This window comes from Neovison vison, chromosome 5 (assembly GCF_020171115.1).
Source record: "Neovison vison isolate M4711 chromosome 5, ASM_NN_V1, whole genome shotgun sequence".
NCBI lineage: Eukaryota > Metazoa > Chordata > Mammalia > Carnivora > Mustelidae > Neogale > Neogale vison.
The window spans coordinates 156648082-156666272 of NC_058095.1; the positions used below are offsets into that span (position 1 = coordinate 156648082).

The following is an 18191-nucleotide window of genomic DNA, read 5'->3' on the forward strand; positions in this document are numbered from 1 at the left end:
TTGAAACAGAGAAACTGATGTTTATCAGGAAGTGACCCGTGGAGTACTGTTTTATAGGACACGAGGGACTCAAAAAAATTCTAATTTATTCCTTGGTTTAACCTATGGCCTTGGAGATAATTGAACACTTGCCTAATTTTAGTTGAACTGCTCTCTACTCCAGCTTAAAGAGTCACAGACAAGGACCGCAAACAGCTACCTTCCCGGGACGAGCATGCGAAGGAACTTTGCAGGGCGTAGCGAGCTGGCATGAGTGGCGCTTCTGCCATTTTATTATCTAAAGGGAAAAACCAAGCTTTCCTTCCGCAGCCCTGGGACACCTGACACTTACCAGCCGCCCGAGGTTGTAGTAACAATCTGGGTACTTCCTCCTGTGTTTGATCGCCGTCCGGTAACTCTGCTCGGCGGCTTCGAAGCGTTTCAGGCTGTTCTGAACGATCCCTAAATTCATCCACGCGGCCGCGAAGTCCGGCCTGGAAGAGCATTTTTTCAAAAGAGAAACAAGGAAAAGAAAGGCCCCGAGCCCGGAAGGCAGGCGCGCCTGTCTCTGCCGCTGGGATCCCACAAACCCGCGCTTACTGTATCTGCACGGCTAAGGACAGCAGCTCTTCCGCTTCCCGCAGCTCGTTCCTCTCCTTTAAGATGTTCCCCAGATTATTCATGGCATGAACGTACTTGGGATTTAGTCTGGAAGCGGAGAGAGAAACCGAGCTGTTAACGCTCAGTGGTCTTCGCGGAACGGTCAGGAACGGGCACGGATATCTGAAAGTCGGGTCTTTTCTGAATCCCCGACAGTTAAAAGCACACACGGATGTGAAAGAGACAAGAGGCTTGCGGTACCTCACGGCTTCCCGGTAGTATCTGATGGCGGCTGTCTGATTGCCTCTGTCGGCCAGGTTCTTGCCAACGTTGTAGTGAACCTGGAAATACAGATACAAACTTGGCCGTCAGTGGACAGGCTTCTTGGTTCAGAGCTGGGATACCTATCGCAGCTTCTCACCGACAACCAAAGCCAAAGGGAAGACAGACAGACAAAACAAAAACCCCACACCGCCAGAACTTTGCCTAAAACCCTTCGGAGGGCAGGCCGGGGTCACACGTCAATCCCCATCCTGTAAGAAAAGGCGGGAAGGACAGGGCGCCACAAGCAGATGAGGTCGCGCAGGGATGACAGAGGGACATTTAAGTAAAGAAACCTCGAAAATTACAAAGCAGGGGTTTTTTATTTTTTTTTTTTTAAGATTTTATTTATTTGGCAGACAGAGATCACAAGTAGGCAGAGAAGCAGGCAGACAGCGAGAGGAGGAAGCAGGCTCCCCGCCGAGCAGAGAGTCCGATACAGAGCTCGATCCCAGGACTCCGAGATCATGACCTGAGCCCAAGGCAGAGGCTGAACCCACTGAGCCACCCAGGCACCCCACAAAGCAGGGTTATTACTAAAAACCCCAACCCCCTGCCCCCTCTACCCATACACCCATCATCCCCCTTTGGGGCTGAGGCATAAAATCCACCCACACGTGGTTGTGAGAGGGAGAAACGAGGATTCCGCATTTTAACAACTCCAGCCCTTTCTTGTAGGACAGCTTTCTGCTGTAGCACTGCAAACATTCTAGTTTACACCGATGAAGTCTCCCTCTCATTCTTCCAGCCAAAGCGGCGCTGGCCGCTAGACACTGGGCCAGCAAACCCGTCGGACCCCTGGCTCCTGGAGGCCTGGCTGTGGGTCCATCCTGTTGTAAAGTGTGTCACTAGAAGGCAACCGGGGTTGTGGAGGACGGTGGGTCCCCAGGGCGGCACCTGGTCTGGGCCGGAGGAGGGCCTCCCTGAGGAAGGGCCCTCCCTCCTCTGGAAATCTGCAGGGGGTCACTAGGTGAAGGGGCTGGGGTAAGCCTGCCGGCCAGAGCAGACAACAAGCGGGCTCCAGGATGCTCAGTGTTGCTGGAGTGCGGAGGGCAGGGGAGCCAGGCCAGAGGGCGTGGGGAGCAGGCTTCTCAGGGAACCCAAAGCCATGACAGGTCTGACTTAGTCTTTGTCCAGAAGCAGTAAGGACCAGCACAAGGTCTGTAAGTGTGTGTGTTTCCCAGGGCCGCCATAACAAAATACCACAGGCTGTTGGGGTTGGGGTGGGAGGTGTGTGTGGGGGGTTGAGGGGTGGCTAAGACAACAGAAATATATTCCCTCATAGTTCTGGAGGCAAAGATTAAGGGGCAGCAAGGCTGGTTTCTACCGGAGGTTCTGAGGGAGAAAGCGTCTCTCCTGCCCTCTGACGGTCGCTGGTAAGCCTTGGCGGGTAGCTGTGCGGCTCCAGTCTCTCCGTCTCCACACGGCCGCCTCCCTGTGTGTCTGTGTCTGTCTTTACAAGGACACCAGTCGTATTGGATTAAGCGCCCACCCTGCACCACTGTGAACTCATTTTAACTTGTATCTGGATGACATCCACAAGGCCTCCACTCATAGGTGCCAGAGTGAGGATTTGAATGTGTCCTTTTTGGGGGCACAAACCAACCTACAACAAAAGCCAGGCGTAGGAGGGTGGCAGAAGGTCCTATCAGAGTTATAGCAAGTTAGTGACATTGCGGGAAATGTGAGCGGGGAGGAAGCGGATGCCAGGGCCTGGGGACAGCCTGAGGCACAGGGGCAGGGAGGGCACCAGATTGAACGAGGTGGTGGGGAACGAGCAGAGGACCTGGAAGGACACTGTGGAGGCAACGAGCACGGACACGGCTGCTGGACTGACAAGAGTGGGGAAACACGTCAAGAATGAACTCGGGTTTCTAACTTTCAGAACGGAATGGATGTGATGGCTCTGCGGGGAAATACAACAGGTTGACTGGGCTTGCTTGGGAGGCTGGGCCATTAGGCTGATTTGGAAATCCTTGGAGAACCCAAGTAGAGAGACCAAGGTGGACCCCTGAGCTCAGGAGGGGTGCAGGCTGGGGACACCAGCATGTCGGGAGGCCGAGATGGTGCGGCCACGGGTCCTGGGACCACACAGAGCAAGCCAGCCGGGGCAGGAAAAGATCCCGTAAGACCTTCCTGTTTCAGCCTCTCTAATCCAACTACCAGCTGGAGAAACCGCCTGGGGATAATGTAGCCACAGAAAGAGAAGCAGGTGATGAAATGTTCCAGAACTGGAGAGAAGTGAGGTCTGGGTACATTGTGAATGCTCTACACGTCACTGACTACTGTCCTCAAAATAGTTAATTTAAAAAGGTATTTAATAATGATCCTTTGATTCTGAAAATCATTCTTTAGTTATGGTAAAATAAACTTAGAATTCACCATCTTAACCATTAAAAACACTGTTTTTATTTGAGTACAGTTGGCACACGATGTCTCATTAGTTTTGGGTGATTAACCATTTTTAAGTGTGTAGTTCAGCAGGGTTGAGTGCACTCACACTGCGGTGCAACCTACCTCCAGAACTCTCCTCCACTTGCACATCTGAAAGTCTGCACCCATGACACAGTAACTCTTCCTCTGCCCCTCTCCCCAGCACCTGGCAGCCATCGTTCTACTTTCTGGTTCGAAAAATTTGATGACGCTAGGTACCTCACAGGAGCGTGAGCATGCAGTATTTGCCTTTTTGTGACTGGCTTGTTTTACCTAGTGCAATGTCCTCCAGGTTCATCCCCACTGCAGCAGGTGTCAGAACCCCTTCCTTTTCAAGGCTGAGTAATATTCCACGGCAGGCACACGCCACCTCTCCTTCATCCGTTCATCTGTCGATGGACAGACGCTTGGGCTGCTTCCACAGTTTGGCTACTGTGACCATGAGTGTTCACACATCTCTTTGAAGTCCTGCTTTCAGTTCTTGGGGGTATGTCTCCAGAAGTGGAGTTGCTACATCATACAGTAATTATATGTTTAATTTCTTTAAGACCTAAAATGGTTAACTTTCTGTTATGAGAATTTTGCCTCCATGTCAAGAAGAGAAGAAGAGAGAACGAGGAGAGAATTTTTAACGATTGAAGAGGGTGGTAAAGTTGGCCAAAAAAAAAAATAGGACTCCCAGTTGCAAAGCCACCAAAAGTTCTCAGGTCAGCTTCACACGAGGGCACCAGGGATCCATCTACGGGCATTTTCTCAAGTGTACAAGGGCTCAAGAAGAAGTTACAAGGAAAGGGGCAGAGACCCAGAATGACCCAGGACAGCAGAACTGTAGATTCACAAGGACTATTATTAGAAGTATTTACGGACAGATCCTTTAGAGGCTTTACACATAGGCTCACCGCAATCTCAGAGGAGGTGATTCCCCGGAAATGTATTCAAATCAGGTGTGTTCAGCCTAGGTACTGACGGGGTGATCCTGGCAGCCTACATGTGCTGAGGGTCGCTAAGAGCCCAGTGTGGGGCTGGCACCATATGCCTATGTAGCTTCTCTACATGGCAGCCCCATCACGTGGCCACTATTGTCACCCTCCCGGGTTCAGGGAATTGCGGCATTTGAAGCCCGGCCCCCAAACCTGTGTTTTTCGCAGTGTATCACAGCCATCTCTGAGGCTGCTGGGTGAGAATGGGGCCAGCTGCTTGAGGTGATTTCTAGACGCACTCACTCAAGCCGTCTGCTGTTTTTCTTCAAGTGAATAACGCTCTTTGTCGCATGCCAACGGCTGGAGTGTACCCACCACCCCCGAAATTCATCTGCTGATGTCCTGACCCCCAGCACCTCAGAACGTGACTGTTTGTGGAGACAGGACCCTTGAAGAGGAGATCAAGTTGACCTGAGGCCATCGAGGTGGTCCTAATGCAATCTGGCTGGTGTCCTCCTAAGAAGAGGAGGTTTGGCACCGAGAGAGAGACACCAAGGTTGCATGTGCACCAAGGACAGATCAGGTGAGGAGGCCATCGCCGGCAGGCCTCAGGAGAAGCCAACCCTGCCGGCATCTCGATGTTGGACTTCCGGCCTCCAGAACTGTGAGAAAACAAATGTCTCTCCTTTAAGCCCCCAGTTAATACATCATGAACTATGGTAATGGTTTGAGCACGTTTCAAGCAGCGTTCCATCGAGTACTTCAAAAACCCTTCTGAAAATATAACCACCTCCTGCCTTACCAATCTTAACTGACAGTTACAGCTTGTCTTCAAAACCCTAGTATTTCTGGAAGGGTATGGAATAGGGCATTCTTTTAAGCACGTAGGTACCAGATGTTTGGTTTTTAACTGCCGATTTTAAAGTCTATACATTTATTTTTATTTAATTGGACAAAAGGAATCACAAACAGGGGAATCACAGGTGATAGAAATGCATAGGACTGTGCAGCCCACCGTAGAATTTAAACTCCCCGAACCACATTATTGTCCGTTTGTAGGTAGTCGCCTCCTCAAATGAGAGCTAATGCTGTGGCTATAGGGCGTGCTTTGCAAAGTGTGCTCTAAATGGTTTCATTCCGTGCCTCCCCAGCCCCAGCCTGGGTGTGCTGCCTCACCTTCTGTGGGTGACAAAAGAACCAAATCTGGGGCGCCTGGGTGGCTCAGTGGGTTAAGCTGCTGCCTTTGGCTCAGGGCATGATCGCAGGGTCCTGGGATGGAGCCCCGCATCGGGCTCTCTGCTCAGCGGGGAGCCTGCTTCCCGCTCTCTCTCTTTGCCTGCCTCTCTGCCTGCTTGTGATCTCTCTCTGTCAAACAAACAAATAAACTCTTAAAAAAAAAAAAGATACAAACCTCTAAAAAAAAAACAAACAAAAAAACAAATCTGGAGAATCCAACGGGTGAGTAAGACCCTTGCGGTCCCCCCAGCATACAAATTCAGCTTCTACTCAGACTTCCACACAGGACTCCCGCCTCTTTGCCCCTGAGCTCCTGCTGCTTTCCTTTGTTATGGGCAAACTCTGTTTTCTCAATAAAATGCTCAGACAAAGAATTCAACTGCCCTCTGCAGTAGACACGGTGTTCTGTTAGACACCCAGAATGCCAGTCACCATATCAGGAGAAAAGGACAGTAAACTCCAGAAATTTCCATAGCACTCGTTACAAACCGGACACAGCCCCAGAAGGCAAGCTGTCCATAATTAAGAACTGACATAAACAGGCTCACCCAGAGGCCAGCCTCATCCTATGGGCTATAGGGAAGGAAGTATGGTGAATGGAAAACAGCTGTCTGGGTAGCCCACTATAAACAAACCAACCAATCCCCAAACCCTCATAAACAGTTCCCTCATAACAGTGTTTAAAGAATGAATGATTTTTGCTTCCATATTCTGGAAAAGACTGAAAAACCCTGTTTATTCTTGAACTTTCCCTCTAGCCTTTGTGATTCATATGCTAGACATCAAACCAGCACAGAAACTGCAGATGAAAAAAAAAATACCACTGCAGGCCCATGATATGGAAATCAACAATGGAAGGTGTGTTAACACCAGAGCTAAAGCCAGTTTGCTTCAAATTTTCTGTTCCCATTTGATGTTAAAATGTTTTAAGCAAACAAAAACAACAAAACAAAACTTATAAACCATGCTGACTCATCCTTAAGGAACTACCTCGTCAGGGTATATGATCCTTTTCCTTGTTAAAAGAATTTAGAATTGTACCTCAGAGTTGACACAAAGTGGCAGAGTTGATACAAAGCCTTAAAAACAAAAAGTGACTGTAAATATAATTCAATACTTGGTGTCTCATCCATTGTAGACGAAGGAACTTTAATTCCCATGCTGCTCAGTTCTGTCACTAATACTGAATGCCCACCATCTGCAAGGCAGTGTGGGTAATCTGACTGCTGACCAGGCACTGGCACTATAATCTTCTGGAAAAGATGAGTCTCAGTGGTAAATCTGAGCCTAATCTACAGTCAGGCATCAAGTACTTACTTAATATTCAATGACTATAAAGTGGAAACCAATACAGAGAATGTATTTCCTACAACAGAGCTGAATGAAACCAGTGTTTCCTAAGTGAGGTTTCTTCCCTGAAATGAGTCTTGCTTTTTTCCAAAAGGAAAAAAAAAAGAAAAAAAAAAAAGAAAAAGGAGGTAAAGATAATTTAATTATACCACAATTTATATTGGAAAGGAAAACAAACAAAAACCCAAAAAACCCCAAAACCCCAAGACTCTTATCTTGCTCATACTGAATGGTAACACAGAAAAACTTTCTTAAAAAGGAGTGTTTCCACTGGGTCCATTCGAAGATGAGGTCTTGTATGTATGTTTTATTTTATTCATTTATTTGAGAGAGAGAGTGAGTGGGAGGGAGAGGGAGAGAGAATCTGCAGCAGACTCCCCACCGCACACAGAGCCCGACGCGGGGCTCCATTCCAGGACCACAAGATCATGACCTGAATCAAAACCAAGAGTTGGACGCTTAACCAACTGAGCCACCCAGGAGTCCCACGTATGCCTTAAATTTAAAAAAGAAAACTACTCGTGCAGACATATGATTGTGTGTGTGTCCATGTGTACACCCCAAGTGTTTTCTATCCTATAACATAAGAAATCACTTCCTAGGACAGACCTATAAGATCAAACATCACGTATGTCACCCTCCCTCCCACTTACTGGCATAACCTGGGCAGCACATGAGACCAGGTCTCTAACTACCACCTCAATTACTCATCTAGATAATATCAGTTTCATCTTTCTATGCCTCAGTTTCTCCCGTTTGGAAAAATAAAGAAAAGAAAACCCTCTCTCTCTCTCTCTCTCTCTCTCTCAAAACTTTAGAGGGAGGATAATGGAAATTAATTATAGAGCCTCTACAAAGAAATTGGAGTTCCTTGTGGAAAAGAACTATATAAATAGAAGGGATAATTAATTACTGCTATTCAAACAGTAAAGCAAAAATAAAGCACATCTATTAGCATTTATGAAATTAAATCATAGGCAATTTATTTTTAGTAGCATAAAAATAAATGGATAGGCAGCAAATCAAACTAAGGATCAAAGCTTGAAGAAATTCACTCTTTTATCAGGGTCTCTTAACTATAAAACATGAAGAAAATCTTTTTTTTTCTTGAATCCAAGAAAAAGACAAACAAGGAGTTAGCACCTTTTATACAATTCTTTATTTTAGGATCACAATAAGATGCCAACCGTTCTTTAGATTTATTCATGTAATTTTGCCTGAAATCACTGCTTTCTCTTAAATATAGAATATGGAAATGAGAGAGAACTCCAGAGAGCTCTTCCTCTCCCCCTAGAGGATTACACTGAAGCATCCTAGGAACTCCTATTCTGAAGAGCTGAGGGAGAACATACCATAATTTAATAACAATCTATACCAATAGATAACTCTTCTAACCAAACACCCTGGCCTCCTATCTTGAGCAAGTAGCATTCTCCTCTTGCCATTTAACAAGACAACCAAAACTAAAATGAGCCCCAGAAAGTGAATATTTCTTGAGCACCTACTATGTTCTAACTACCACATTAGGGCTCTTTGGACACCATCTTACTTTAAGGCCTCACAAGAAACCCAAGAGACAGACATTTCTTCCCCTCTTACAGATAAGGACATTGAAAGTTCTAAACAGTATAATTTTGCTCAGAAGGGCACAGCTGGTTAAATGAAAAGACTGGATTCATCAAGAATACAAGTGAAACAAATTCCTACCAGACGGCTTCAACGAAAACCCTGCCAATTCTAAAGTCTACACATTTATTTTTACCTAATCTGATGAAAGGAATCGCAAGCAGAGAAACCACAGGCAACAGAAATGTGTACTATGATACACCAGACGGCGTAATTTAAACTTCCTGAACCAAAGTGCTGCCCATTCACTGAGGTTTCATGTTCAAGTTTCAGACTGGAGGAGGACTCAATGCTGTGGGCTGAGCACAGGCTCTGAGGTGTGCTCTGAAGGGACTGACTCTGCCCCTCCCCCAGGTCCGTCTGGATGTGTGCGGTTACCTCCCTGCCATCATTTCAGAGGGTGATTGTGCAGACCAACTGGAAGATGAGCAAAACTTCATCCAAGTAATCTGTAGTTTCACTGCCATTATCTGGTTGTAATGGTTTCTTTGGAATTATTTTGGCCCCATGAAATTGTAATAAGTTTTATCAAGATCATTAACAAAACCCAAGAAAAGAGCCAAGTGTTTGGTCTTGGCCTTATGCTAGATTCTGTGTGAAGGTAAACGTTTCTCTTACTCAGCTGCTGCACTGAAGTCTTTCTAAAGAAACATGGCGGCCAACATACCTTGGCATTGAGCGGACACACGGACAGGGCACTTCTGAAGAGCTGTTCTTCATTCCGCCACTCGCCACTGCGAATCACGCACCTCAGCACGTTTATGAATAAAATTCCCAGGATGACAGCAGCAATCCATTTCTTAGGAAGAGAGAGAGAACAGTAAATGTTGTGAGCAGGAGTCACCATCTTAGTTATGAACAGCACCACTCTGGGCCAATACCTTTTTCTTAGTGTGTTTGCTGAGAGCTCCGAATCCAAAAGTCAGCAGCATGCAGTACCCGGCACTGGGGAGGTAGAGGACTCGCTCTGCAACCACAAAGCCCACTCGGAAGAACAAGTTACTTGCAGGAAGAAATGGAATAATGAGAAATCCCAGGCTCAGCGTAAGGATCCTGAAAATGAGAAGTCACTGAAATGGCTATTTTCAGACCTGCTAAAAAAAAATTTCTACTCAACATTAAAATAGTGATAAGGGCTCCCTTTTTTTCGTGTCATCAACTGAGGAAACGCATCAGCAGTAGCAGAGAAATGTCATCAGTAGGGCCTAGGGTTTAGCCTGGCAGTATTAGGGTAAGTCATAAAATCTCACTAATGCATTGCACCAAACGCGGGGATAAGACTTGTAAGTTGTCCAATCCACATGAGTAAGATTAGAATGATTACATTTTATAAGGCCTTATTAATTCACCTACTTTTATTTTATTTTATTCTATTTTATTTTATTATTTTACAGAGAGAGATAGCAAGAGAGGGAACACAAGCACGGGGAGTGGGAAAGGGAGAAGCAGGCACCTCACTGAGCAGGGAGCCCAAAGCAGGGCTTGATTCCAGGACCCCAGGATCACAATCTGAGCCGAAGGCAGATGCGCCCCTGATTCACCTCCTCTTAACCCACCTCAAACCATGTAGCGTTGAATAGATCAGTGGGTACATTGGTCCCAATGAGTCCAATATAGTTTTTGTGGGAAATAAGTCTGCCCTTACTTAACAAACCTTACCAGGAATAATACTTGACTAGTTTAAACTTCATTAAATCTGAAATAAACGAAATCATTTTTGGGTGTTACAATCACCATAATTATCAGTCAAGCAAAAAGGAAGCTGAGCAACAAAGCACATCTGAAAAGAGGCGACATGTCCAGTGTTCCAAATGTGACACAAGAACAATTAAGAAGCCAGGTCAAATTTGGTAGCTCCCTGTCGGTGAAGCATCTGCCTTCACCCCAGGTTGCGATCCCAGGTGCTGGGATCGAGCCCCGCGTCGGGCTCCCTGCTAGAATGCTCTCTCTCTCTCTTGCAAGCGCTCTCTCTCTCTCCGACAAATAAATAAAATCTTAAAAAAAATACTACAGTATGTGTATAAGTGAACTGAGACTAAAGGTAGTTGCCCTATAGAATTATGAACCAATTTAAAAGATAAACTTAAAACTTTATTTTGAGAATACTAAGAAGGAACTCAACCACCTTAAATAGTTTTCTTTCTCATGAAACACATTTGCTTTTCTCCCAGTTATTTCCCTAAGAACCTTAACTTCTCTCCCCCCCTACCCCCACCCCCCCCCAAGCAAAAAGGAATAGTGTCTTGGGGCAGCAGTTTATTTTCTACAAAACCACACCAGAAGGACTGGCTAGAACGCACCAGGGCTTTCTGACGGAGAACTGTGAACGAACGGCAGGGCCCGCGTCAATTACTCTGTCCGTTCTGACCGTAAATTACTCTTTACCACCTGCCACGGGAAGGATCTCAAGACGCTACTTTGAGGGGACCCCGGGAGGAGGAGAGAGAGCCGTCATCCATCCCCCTCCTCCAAGGCCATGCCCACCGGCTGAAGCTGGCAATGGACTCCAAAGGGACGGAGATATGTCTGGGAAATAACTGTCCTTGGACATGACCTCCACAAAACGGTTAAAACGGACGGTGCTGGAAGGAGAGAAAGGCTCTGACTCAACCCTGTGTGCAAGCTAAAATTCAGCCTCTTACCTTCTTCTGTGCCTGTCTGCAGAGCACAGGGCTCGGCATATGAGGCCAATTAGGCCCAACCAGAGAGCTGCTGGCGCGGTTACCCGCCAGTCGCCGGCCGACTTAATGAGGGGGATGCAGCCCATCGACCAATCAAAACAGAGCCACCACGGGCACAGCAGCAGCCAGGCGTGCAGGGAATAGTAGTAGTTATAGTTTATGGCCTGTCCATCAAAAGGAAAACAAACATTTAATTGATACAGAACTTCTACATGTACACACACACACACACGCGTGCGCGCGAAACTGTATTTTTGAGGCATTCATAGGCTTCTATTCAAAGAGAGCAGTTGCAGAAAATAAAATATTGCCAATTTCTATATTGGACACGAGGCCATAGTTTGCAGCTTATGAAATGCGTTCCAATTGTAATAGACAAAAACACAGCAAAGCCGGGAGACTCTGCTATACATGTTATATTTCTGGTCAAAGTATGTCCCCTTTATTGAGGGATGCCCAAAGTCTGTGACCCAGGAAATCTGAGGCCCAGAGGTCACCTATGTGTCTGACAATATAAAAACAGGGTTTTTCCTTCTTTTGATTTCTATCTCTATGAAATGCACAGCTAAGAATTTGTGGCTTGACACGCTTGCCTTCAGAACAAGCAAACCTTTACAATAAAGAGAGTCCTCATACTGCTGGACATTTAAAGATACGTAACCGATGTGGTCACATTTTGTCTTAATCCTGCTGTATCAATTTTCTTTACAACAAAAGTAATGGGGTCAGGGGACACTTTACTGAGGCTGGCAGGGAACCTGATATTTGAAAGAACGTTGCTCTTTTAATTTTGTTTTGAATGGAAATACAAAGGGCTTACGCCCTCCCCATCCCCTAATAAAACTTGGGTTTCATCCTAGAACATCTTTCGTGAGAGCAAACCTATGTGGAGGTGTTCAACTGAGGAGGGATTCTGTGGGCGTGTTGGGGAGCGCGAAGAGGAGGACAAAGGTGCAGGGACCTGGTGGGCAGAGGAGACAACCCAGCGGGGGCGAGGCTCAGCACTCACCCTGACCAACACGCTGTCCGCGAAGGAGGCGGGGTTGTCCACCTCGGTGAAGGCGGGCGGGCCGGTGCCCATGATTTTCCAGCGCACGTAGAGCACCCCTGCGCCCCCCAAGGCCAAAAGGGTCATTCTGAAGAGGAGGCCCCCGTTCCTGAGCATGCGAATGTTCTGAAAGGACAACGCCAAGCCCCTGATGGCACAGATTTTCAAAGAGAAGTACAGCGAAGCTAGGTACGAACGTGCAACAATGCCTGAGCTACGCTGACACCGCGGCCCTTGAAAGGGGCAGCTATTTTAAGATTCAAAACTGCAAGAAATATTTTGAAAATGGCATTTTAAATCAGCTGGTACTTGACATTTTCCACGTCTGGGCTGGAGACAAAAAGGATGTACTCACCTCTAATGATTTGTCTTTATGTAGTACCTTCTGGACCATTTCCAGAACATTTAATTTGCCTATCACCAAGATGTCAAAGATGGCATTCAAACCCTGAGGAAGCAAGGCAAGGCAATCAGTGATGGGAGAGCCTCGCTCTGATTAGGCAGCAATTACACCACGATTTTATTACTGAGTCTTGACATGAATCGCAGTGGATAAGACCATCACCGAAGGAGTCTTCAGCTCTAAAGCAGACGCCCCACTTTTGTTCCTATAAAATCAGCTACTGGTAATAGATCAAATTTATTATCTAGTAAGTTCCCCTTGGTCATAATTTCATAGTCTGCCCATAAGAATATTTTAAGATTCAGGATAGCAGGAGATTTGGGGTTCCCAGGAGAAGTTCTGCAGATGTCCCTCTTCCCTTGTTTTTCCTTGACTATAAAACAAGTCTCTTAGTTGATGCAACCGAGCGGTTACCCACGCAGTAATTATGCCTCAGAAGATAAAGGCAGCCACCAACCTTGACAACACAGCCACGGAAGCAATTAATTGCACCTCCAGAAGGCCAAGGGCTTGGTGATCTCAACCAGTGCAGTAATAGCAGGTGCGCAACACCCGAAATCATCTCGGGGAGCTTCGGAGGTGGCTCGGGTTCAGCCTCCTCGCGGTCTGCTGGCTGTCAGCCCTTGCGGGCACAGAGCCACACCGCACCTCCCAGCAGGCCCTGCGGTCACAACCTCACGTGACTGAGCGCCCGCCTCCGGAAGGCGGAGCGAGCGATAATGTGCCATTTTGGAGGTCAGGTTCTAACTGGGCGCTGTCTGCCCCTTGATGTGGCCTTCCAGCTGGCTGGCTGGGGTGGACGCCATCGGGTCAGCTATGGAAACTACACTCCCAAGATAGCAGCACCTCTGCCAGCGTGGGTCCGCTGTGTGGACGACAGCCACCTCTGCCCACGGCCACTGGACGAATGATAAGTAACCTCTACTGTGTGAAGCCACTGGATTTGGGAAGGTGATGTACCAGCTCCGCCTCTGCTGACAGCTTCCAGGAGCACCAAAATAGCCTCTTTCTCCTGGGTGAGAGCTGCTTTTGCAACTGCTATCCCCAGACACGGACCGGACGCTAGATGAGCCTGGAGTCCCCTCTCGCCGCGGGCACTGTCATCTCGCGGAACTCCCTGTCCAGTCTGGATGAGGTGGTCACAGTACATACGGCCTATATGGTTAAAGATCCCTCCGTATGACTCTGGCCTTTTTAATAGGAGGTTTTGTGGTGAAAAAGATGATAAATCTTCAGAAGCCAGTGGTAATTTGTAGCTTCCAGAGCAAGGATGACATCCCTACTCAGCCCTTTCCCATAAATGCTGGAAGCCATTAATTATCCAATACACAGGCCAGTGCTGGGTTAATCATGTCAGAGAATTCTGATTTCATCCACTCATGCGATACAGGATTTTAGTGGGTCACAGCGGACCACTTCTGCCTGGCTGTAAACCACTATCTAGAAGGCAGAAGCTCCCTGTTGAGCGGCCGCTGTCTTACACCATTTGTTTTCCTCCCTGGGAGCTATAAGACAGTCACCAAGGGGCGAGAGAATCTTGTCATGCCTTCCGGTTGGCACTCTCCAGCTTCCCATTTAAATGCATCATCAAAATGTCCACATTCTAATCACACTTTTGGAAATTGCTAAATTTTACCATATCTTTAGTTACATAAGTTCAACCTAATTCTTTAGTGCTTTTCAAATATTAATGGGAGTCACCTTGGGCCTTGTTAAATGGAGATTTTGACCCAGCAGGACTTGGGGTGGGGGCGGTTGGAGATCCTAAATTTCTAATAAGCTCCCAGATGGTGTTGATGCCCTTGGTCTTTGAGAGGCAAGGGTTTAGAGCAGTGGCTGGTTTTGCCACTGGGGGATGCCTGGCGATATCCAGAGACATTTTAAGTTGTCACAACCAAGGGAGTCCTACTGGCATTTAGGAGGTAGAGGCCAGGGATGTTGCCTAACATGCTATGATGCACAGGAGAGCCCTCCCATGAGAAAGAATGATCCAGCCCAAAATGTCAATAATGTCAAGGTTGAAAAACATGGCCTTTGAACAAACATCAAGTATCTTTGCAGAGTAATTATTTCTATGCCATTTTTAGCTATCTAACCTTAATCTTATAGACTGAGCCCAAGAAAACCATGGATCTTTGCTTTGACTTACATCAAATCTCATATAACTTCATCTGCTTTCTTTTCCAAGCTATTCCTACATGGCCCATTCAAATCCCATATCTTTGTTTTTCCATTTCTCCATGCTGATCATATCCTTAATTTCTAAATTTTCCTAATGTCCAGCATAAAATTAGTTAGAATAGTGAAAAAGGAAAGTGGATTTCAAGGCCTCTCCCTCCCTGGGGTGTCAGTTCTGATCAGACACAGGAGGTGAACGTCTGTACTCTTCAGAGACCCCTCCTTGCCTCTTTGACATTTCCGGTCCAAGCTGAGCACAACACACACTCGGTGCTTCTCTATCCGGGACCAGAAGCATGGATGGGCTCGGCCCACTGGTGGATTCAGAACTGCCGAAATAGGAGAGCACTCCAGAAAACCGAAACTGTTCTTTCCTCTTTTTTCTATAGCTTTCCATGAGAGCTAACTGCTCCCTTTTTTTTTTTAAATTTATTTATCCCAGAGAGAGAGAGAGAGAGAGAGAGCGCAAGAGAGCAGGAGGAACAGAGGGAGAGAGAGAGAGAGAGCGCGCGCGTGCTCAGAGCCTGACATAAGGCTCACAGCCCTGGGAGATTAACAGACTGTGCTACCCAGGTGCCCCAAGAGTTAATCATTATCTTTTTTTTTTCAATTCAATTAGCCAATATATAATACATCATTAATTTTAGATGTACTGTTCAATAATTATCAGTTGTGTACAACACCCAGTGCCTGTCACATCACGTGCCCCCTTAATGCCCATCACCCAGTTGCCCCATCCCCCTACACACCTCCCTTCCACAACCCTCGGTTTGTTTCTCAGAGTCAAGAATCTCTCATACTTTGTCTTCCTCTTTGATTTCTTCCCATTTGGTTCTCCCTTCCTTCCCCATGATCCTCTGTACAACTTCTAATATTCCACACAGGAATTTCCCACTGGTCATCAATGGAGACAGCCCGTTTCCAGGCAATATCAGATGTACCGAAACCATGAGTAACTGGCGGAAAGGTCTATGACGGGCCGGCAATGGGGTTGAGAAATAAGAGCCCAGGAAGTCTCCGCTGCAGGGGAAGAAAGGGCAGGCGTGACCGCATCCGGGGACTTACTAGCACGGTGATCCCTTGCTCTTTGCACAGCATGGCTACGGCGCCCAGAAGGATACTCAGCAGCACCCAGAATGTAGAATGTGTTCCCTCTTTGTTACCTGCTGATTCAGAGAAATGACAAACGTAAGTCATGCAAGCTCAGCCTCCCTAGCACCAGAGCTACGACTCTAAGCATGCACTTGAAAAGAGCCACCGTTGAAAGAGAGTTTGGTCTCCTGATAGCGCTTTTCCATGGGCAAGTGTCCTATGTTCCGCATTTCTGGTTAGACAGTACCCTCTAAATGATCTACACACCCGGTCTCAAGGTGGACCCTAGCAGGCACCCACTGCCTTTGGGAAGCATTTCAGTAAAGCTCTGGGCACAGAGATATCTCATCGCAGGATCCCAATGGGGCAAGTTCCTTTGTCCTAACCTGCCGGCACCTAACGGGCCACTCTGACAAGCTGTGTTAAGAAATCCCCCTCGAGGATAAGCACTGCATCTGGTCACAGGCTAACCTCAACAGTGACCGCTGCTCCCAGCACAGGGGTGATGGCAGTATCTGAGTGGCCCCCAGAAGCCCAAAAGCTGCCCACAGAGGAGTCCAGGGAAAGGCACAGGCCGGGCTGGGCTGCCAACCCGCATGCGGACTCAAGCCAAAACATCCCTACGAATGTCAGCTCTGTTGTACGAAGCCTGGGGTAAGACTAAGCTCAAGCCATCACTAAAGGTCCCTGAACTGCCTTCTGGAAAGGGAGGGTCTGGCTCCAAAGTGTTTGGTGGGAGATGTTTGCAATTTGGGGGCCAGAGCTGAACTGCTTGAAAGGAAAGGGAAGGTCACATGTGGTGCCCATCTCTGCTTTTCCTTTGTAAGGCTCTCACCTCCTTAAACATTTAAAAAAGACATAGGTCTGAAGTAGGGCAAAGTGAACCTGCTTGGAGAGCCAAACTGTTCCCTTGCCTGGGCTGCCTCTGCATCTTGGGTCAGTTCTGATGAAAACTGAATTCCAAATTCCAGCTCTGCTGCTTACTATGTGACCTTGAGGAAATTACTTACATTCACAGTCTCAATAACCTCATCTATAAAATGCGAACGTTACCTACCTACCGGTATATCTGAGACGGGAAAGTTATCAGAACTACGTGGCCATTTGTGTTAAACATTACATAAACATTCTTGCCAATGTAAATCACATCTGGAAAGCATACAAGAACCAATCACAGTAGTTTCTGAACAGTTCTAAGAAGAAAATCTGGGGCAGCAGAGGGGAAAAGTCTTACTTTGCACCGTAAAGCCCTTTTGTAGTCGTTATATATATTTTTTCAACTATGTGCATGTGTGGTAGCATCTCTAGCTTCTAGCCCTGATACTGGAAGCACTCCCAGTGCTAGTGGTGACAACCAAAAATGTCACAGCTTTGCAACATTCCTGGGAGGAGGGGAAATCGCTTGTAGTGGGGACCACTGCCCTGAACCGCTGGTACTGATGGGCGGGTCTGTGCACCTGCCCTTGGATCCTGGTCGTCATTCGGGGTCTCAGGCCCCACCCACACCTGCGCCATCAGAAAGACGAGGGTGGGGCCCAGCGTCTGGCCTTTTAACCAGGCTTCCAGGGGCTCCTGATGCCCGTGAAAGATTGGAGAGCATCACCCTAGAGAGGAAGCTTGCTCCCAGCCACATCCCTGATGCCATGTGTGGCTCATGGGAGCAACTCAGACTTCTGAGTTGCTCCTTCTGTGGCATGAGCCACATCCCTGATGCCATGTGTGGCTCATGGGAGCAACTCAGACTTCTGCTCTTGGAATCCACGACACCTGACTGACTCTGGAAAGGCAACACGCATTTGGTGAATGAAATTGCTGTCCGCAGTCCACCAGAAACAGATGCTAGAGCCACCACGGAAAAACAGGGGCAGCCTCTTACAGGCTGTGCAGAGCAGCTCCCTTGCACAAGTGGCGGGAGTGTTGAAGTGCCGGGACCCTTTCCAAGATGCTTCCAGCTGGGGCCACGAGGTCTTGACTTCGAGACCTTCTAGAATGGGGATTAACTTTCTGCAAGCGCCTATTTCCATTGTAAACTGTGGGTCATTGGAATATTCTTTGTTAGGGTGAGCCCACACCTGTCTCCCTCGACATCAGGTCTTGGCTCTGCTCTGCTCTATCGCCTTTCCAATTGTTCAGGAGGCACAATTGTTCAGAAGTTTCCAGTTGTTCATAAGTTGCCTGGAAGCCAACTTCTCATTACCCAACAACCATTCTAGATCAGCGTAGAGAGACCCATCAAGCCAGCTGAGGGTCACCTCACCTGTGGAAATTAATGACATTCCACGATGTGAAACTGAACAACCAGTTATGAGTCAGAAGAACAAACC

At 47.3% G+C, this 18191-nt stretch overlaps 1 protein-coding gene across 2 annotated transcripts in view; it reads right to left on the reverse strand.

Annotated features, from left to right (window-relative positions):
• TMTC4 (transmembrane O-mannosyltransferase targeting cadherins 4) overlaps positions 1 to 18191 on the reverse strand; it is a 62912-nt gene that overhangs the window by 12496 nt on the left and 32225 nt on the right. The window contains exons 6-14 of one of the 2 annotated variants that reach the window (XM_044250047.1): positions 15841 to 15938; positions 12550 to 12642; positions 12156 to 12320; positions 11108 to 11310; positions 9347 to 9518; positions 9133 to 9264; positions 841 to 920; positions 580 to 687; positions 332 to 473 (exon numbers count right to left, since the gene is read on the reverse strand). In XM_044250047.1, coding sequence (XP_044105982.1) covers positions 332 to 473; positions 580 to 687; positions 841 to 920; positions 9133 to 9264; positions 9347 to 9518; positions 11108 to 11310; positions 12156 to 12320; positions 12550 to 12642; positions 15841 to 15938 — 1193 coding nt within the window. Of the gene's footprint in view, positions 1 to 331; positions 474 to 579; positions 688 to 840; positions 921 to 9132; positions 9265 to 9346; positions 9519 to 11107; positions 11311 to 12155; positions 12321 to 12549; positions 12643 to 15840; positions 15942 to 18191 lie in introns of both variants that reach the window. The other variant, XM_044250046.1, reaches the window with a different exon arrangement.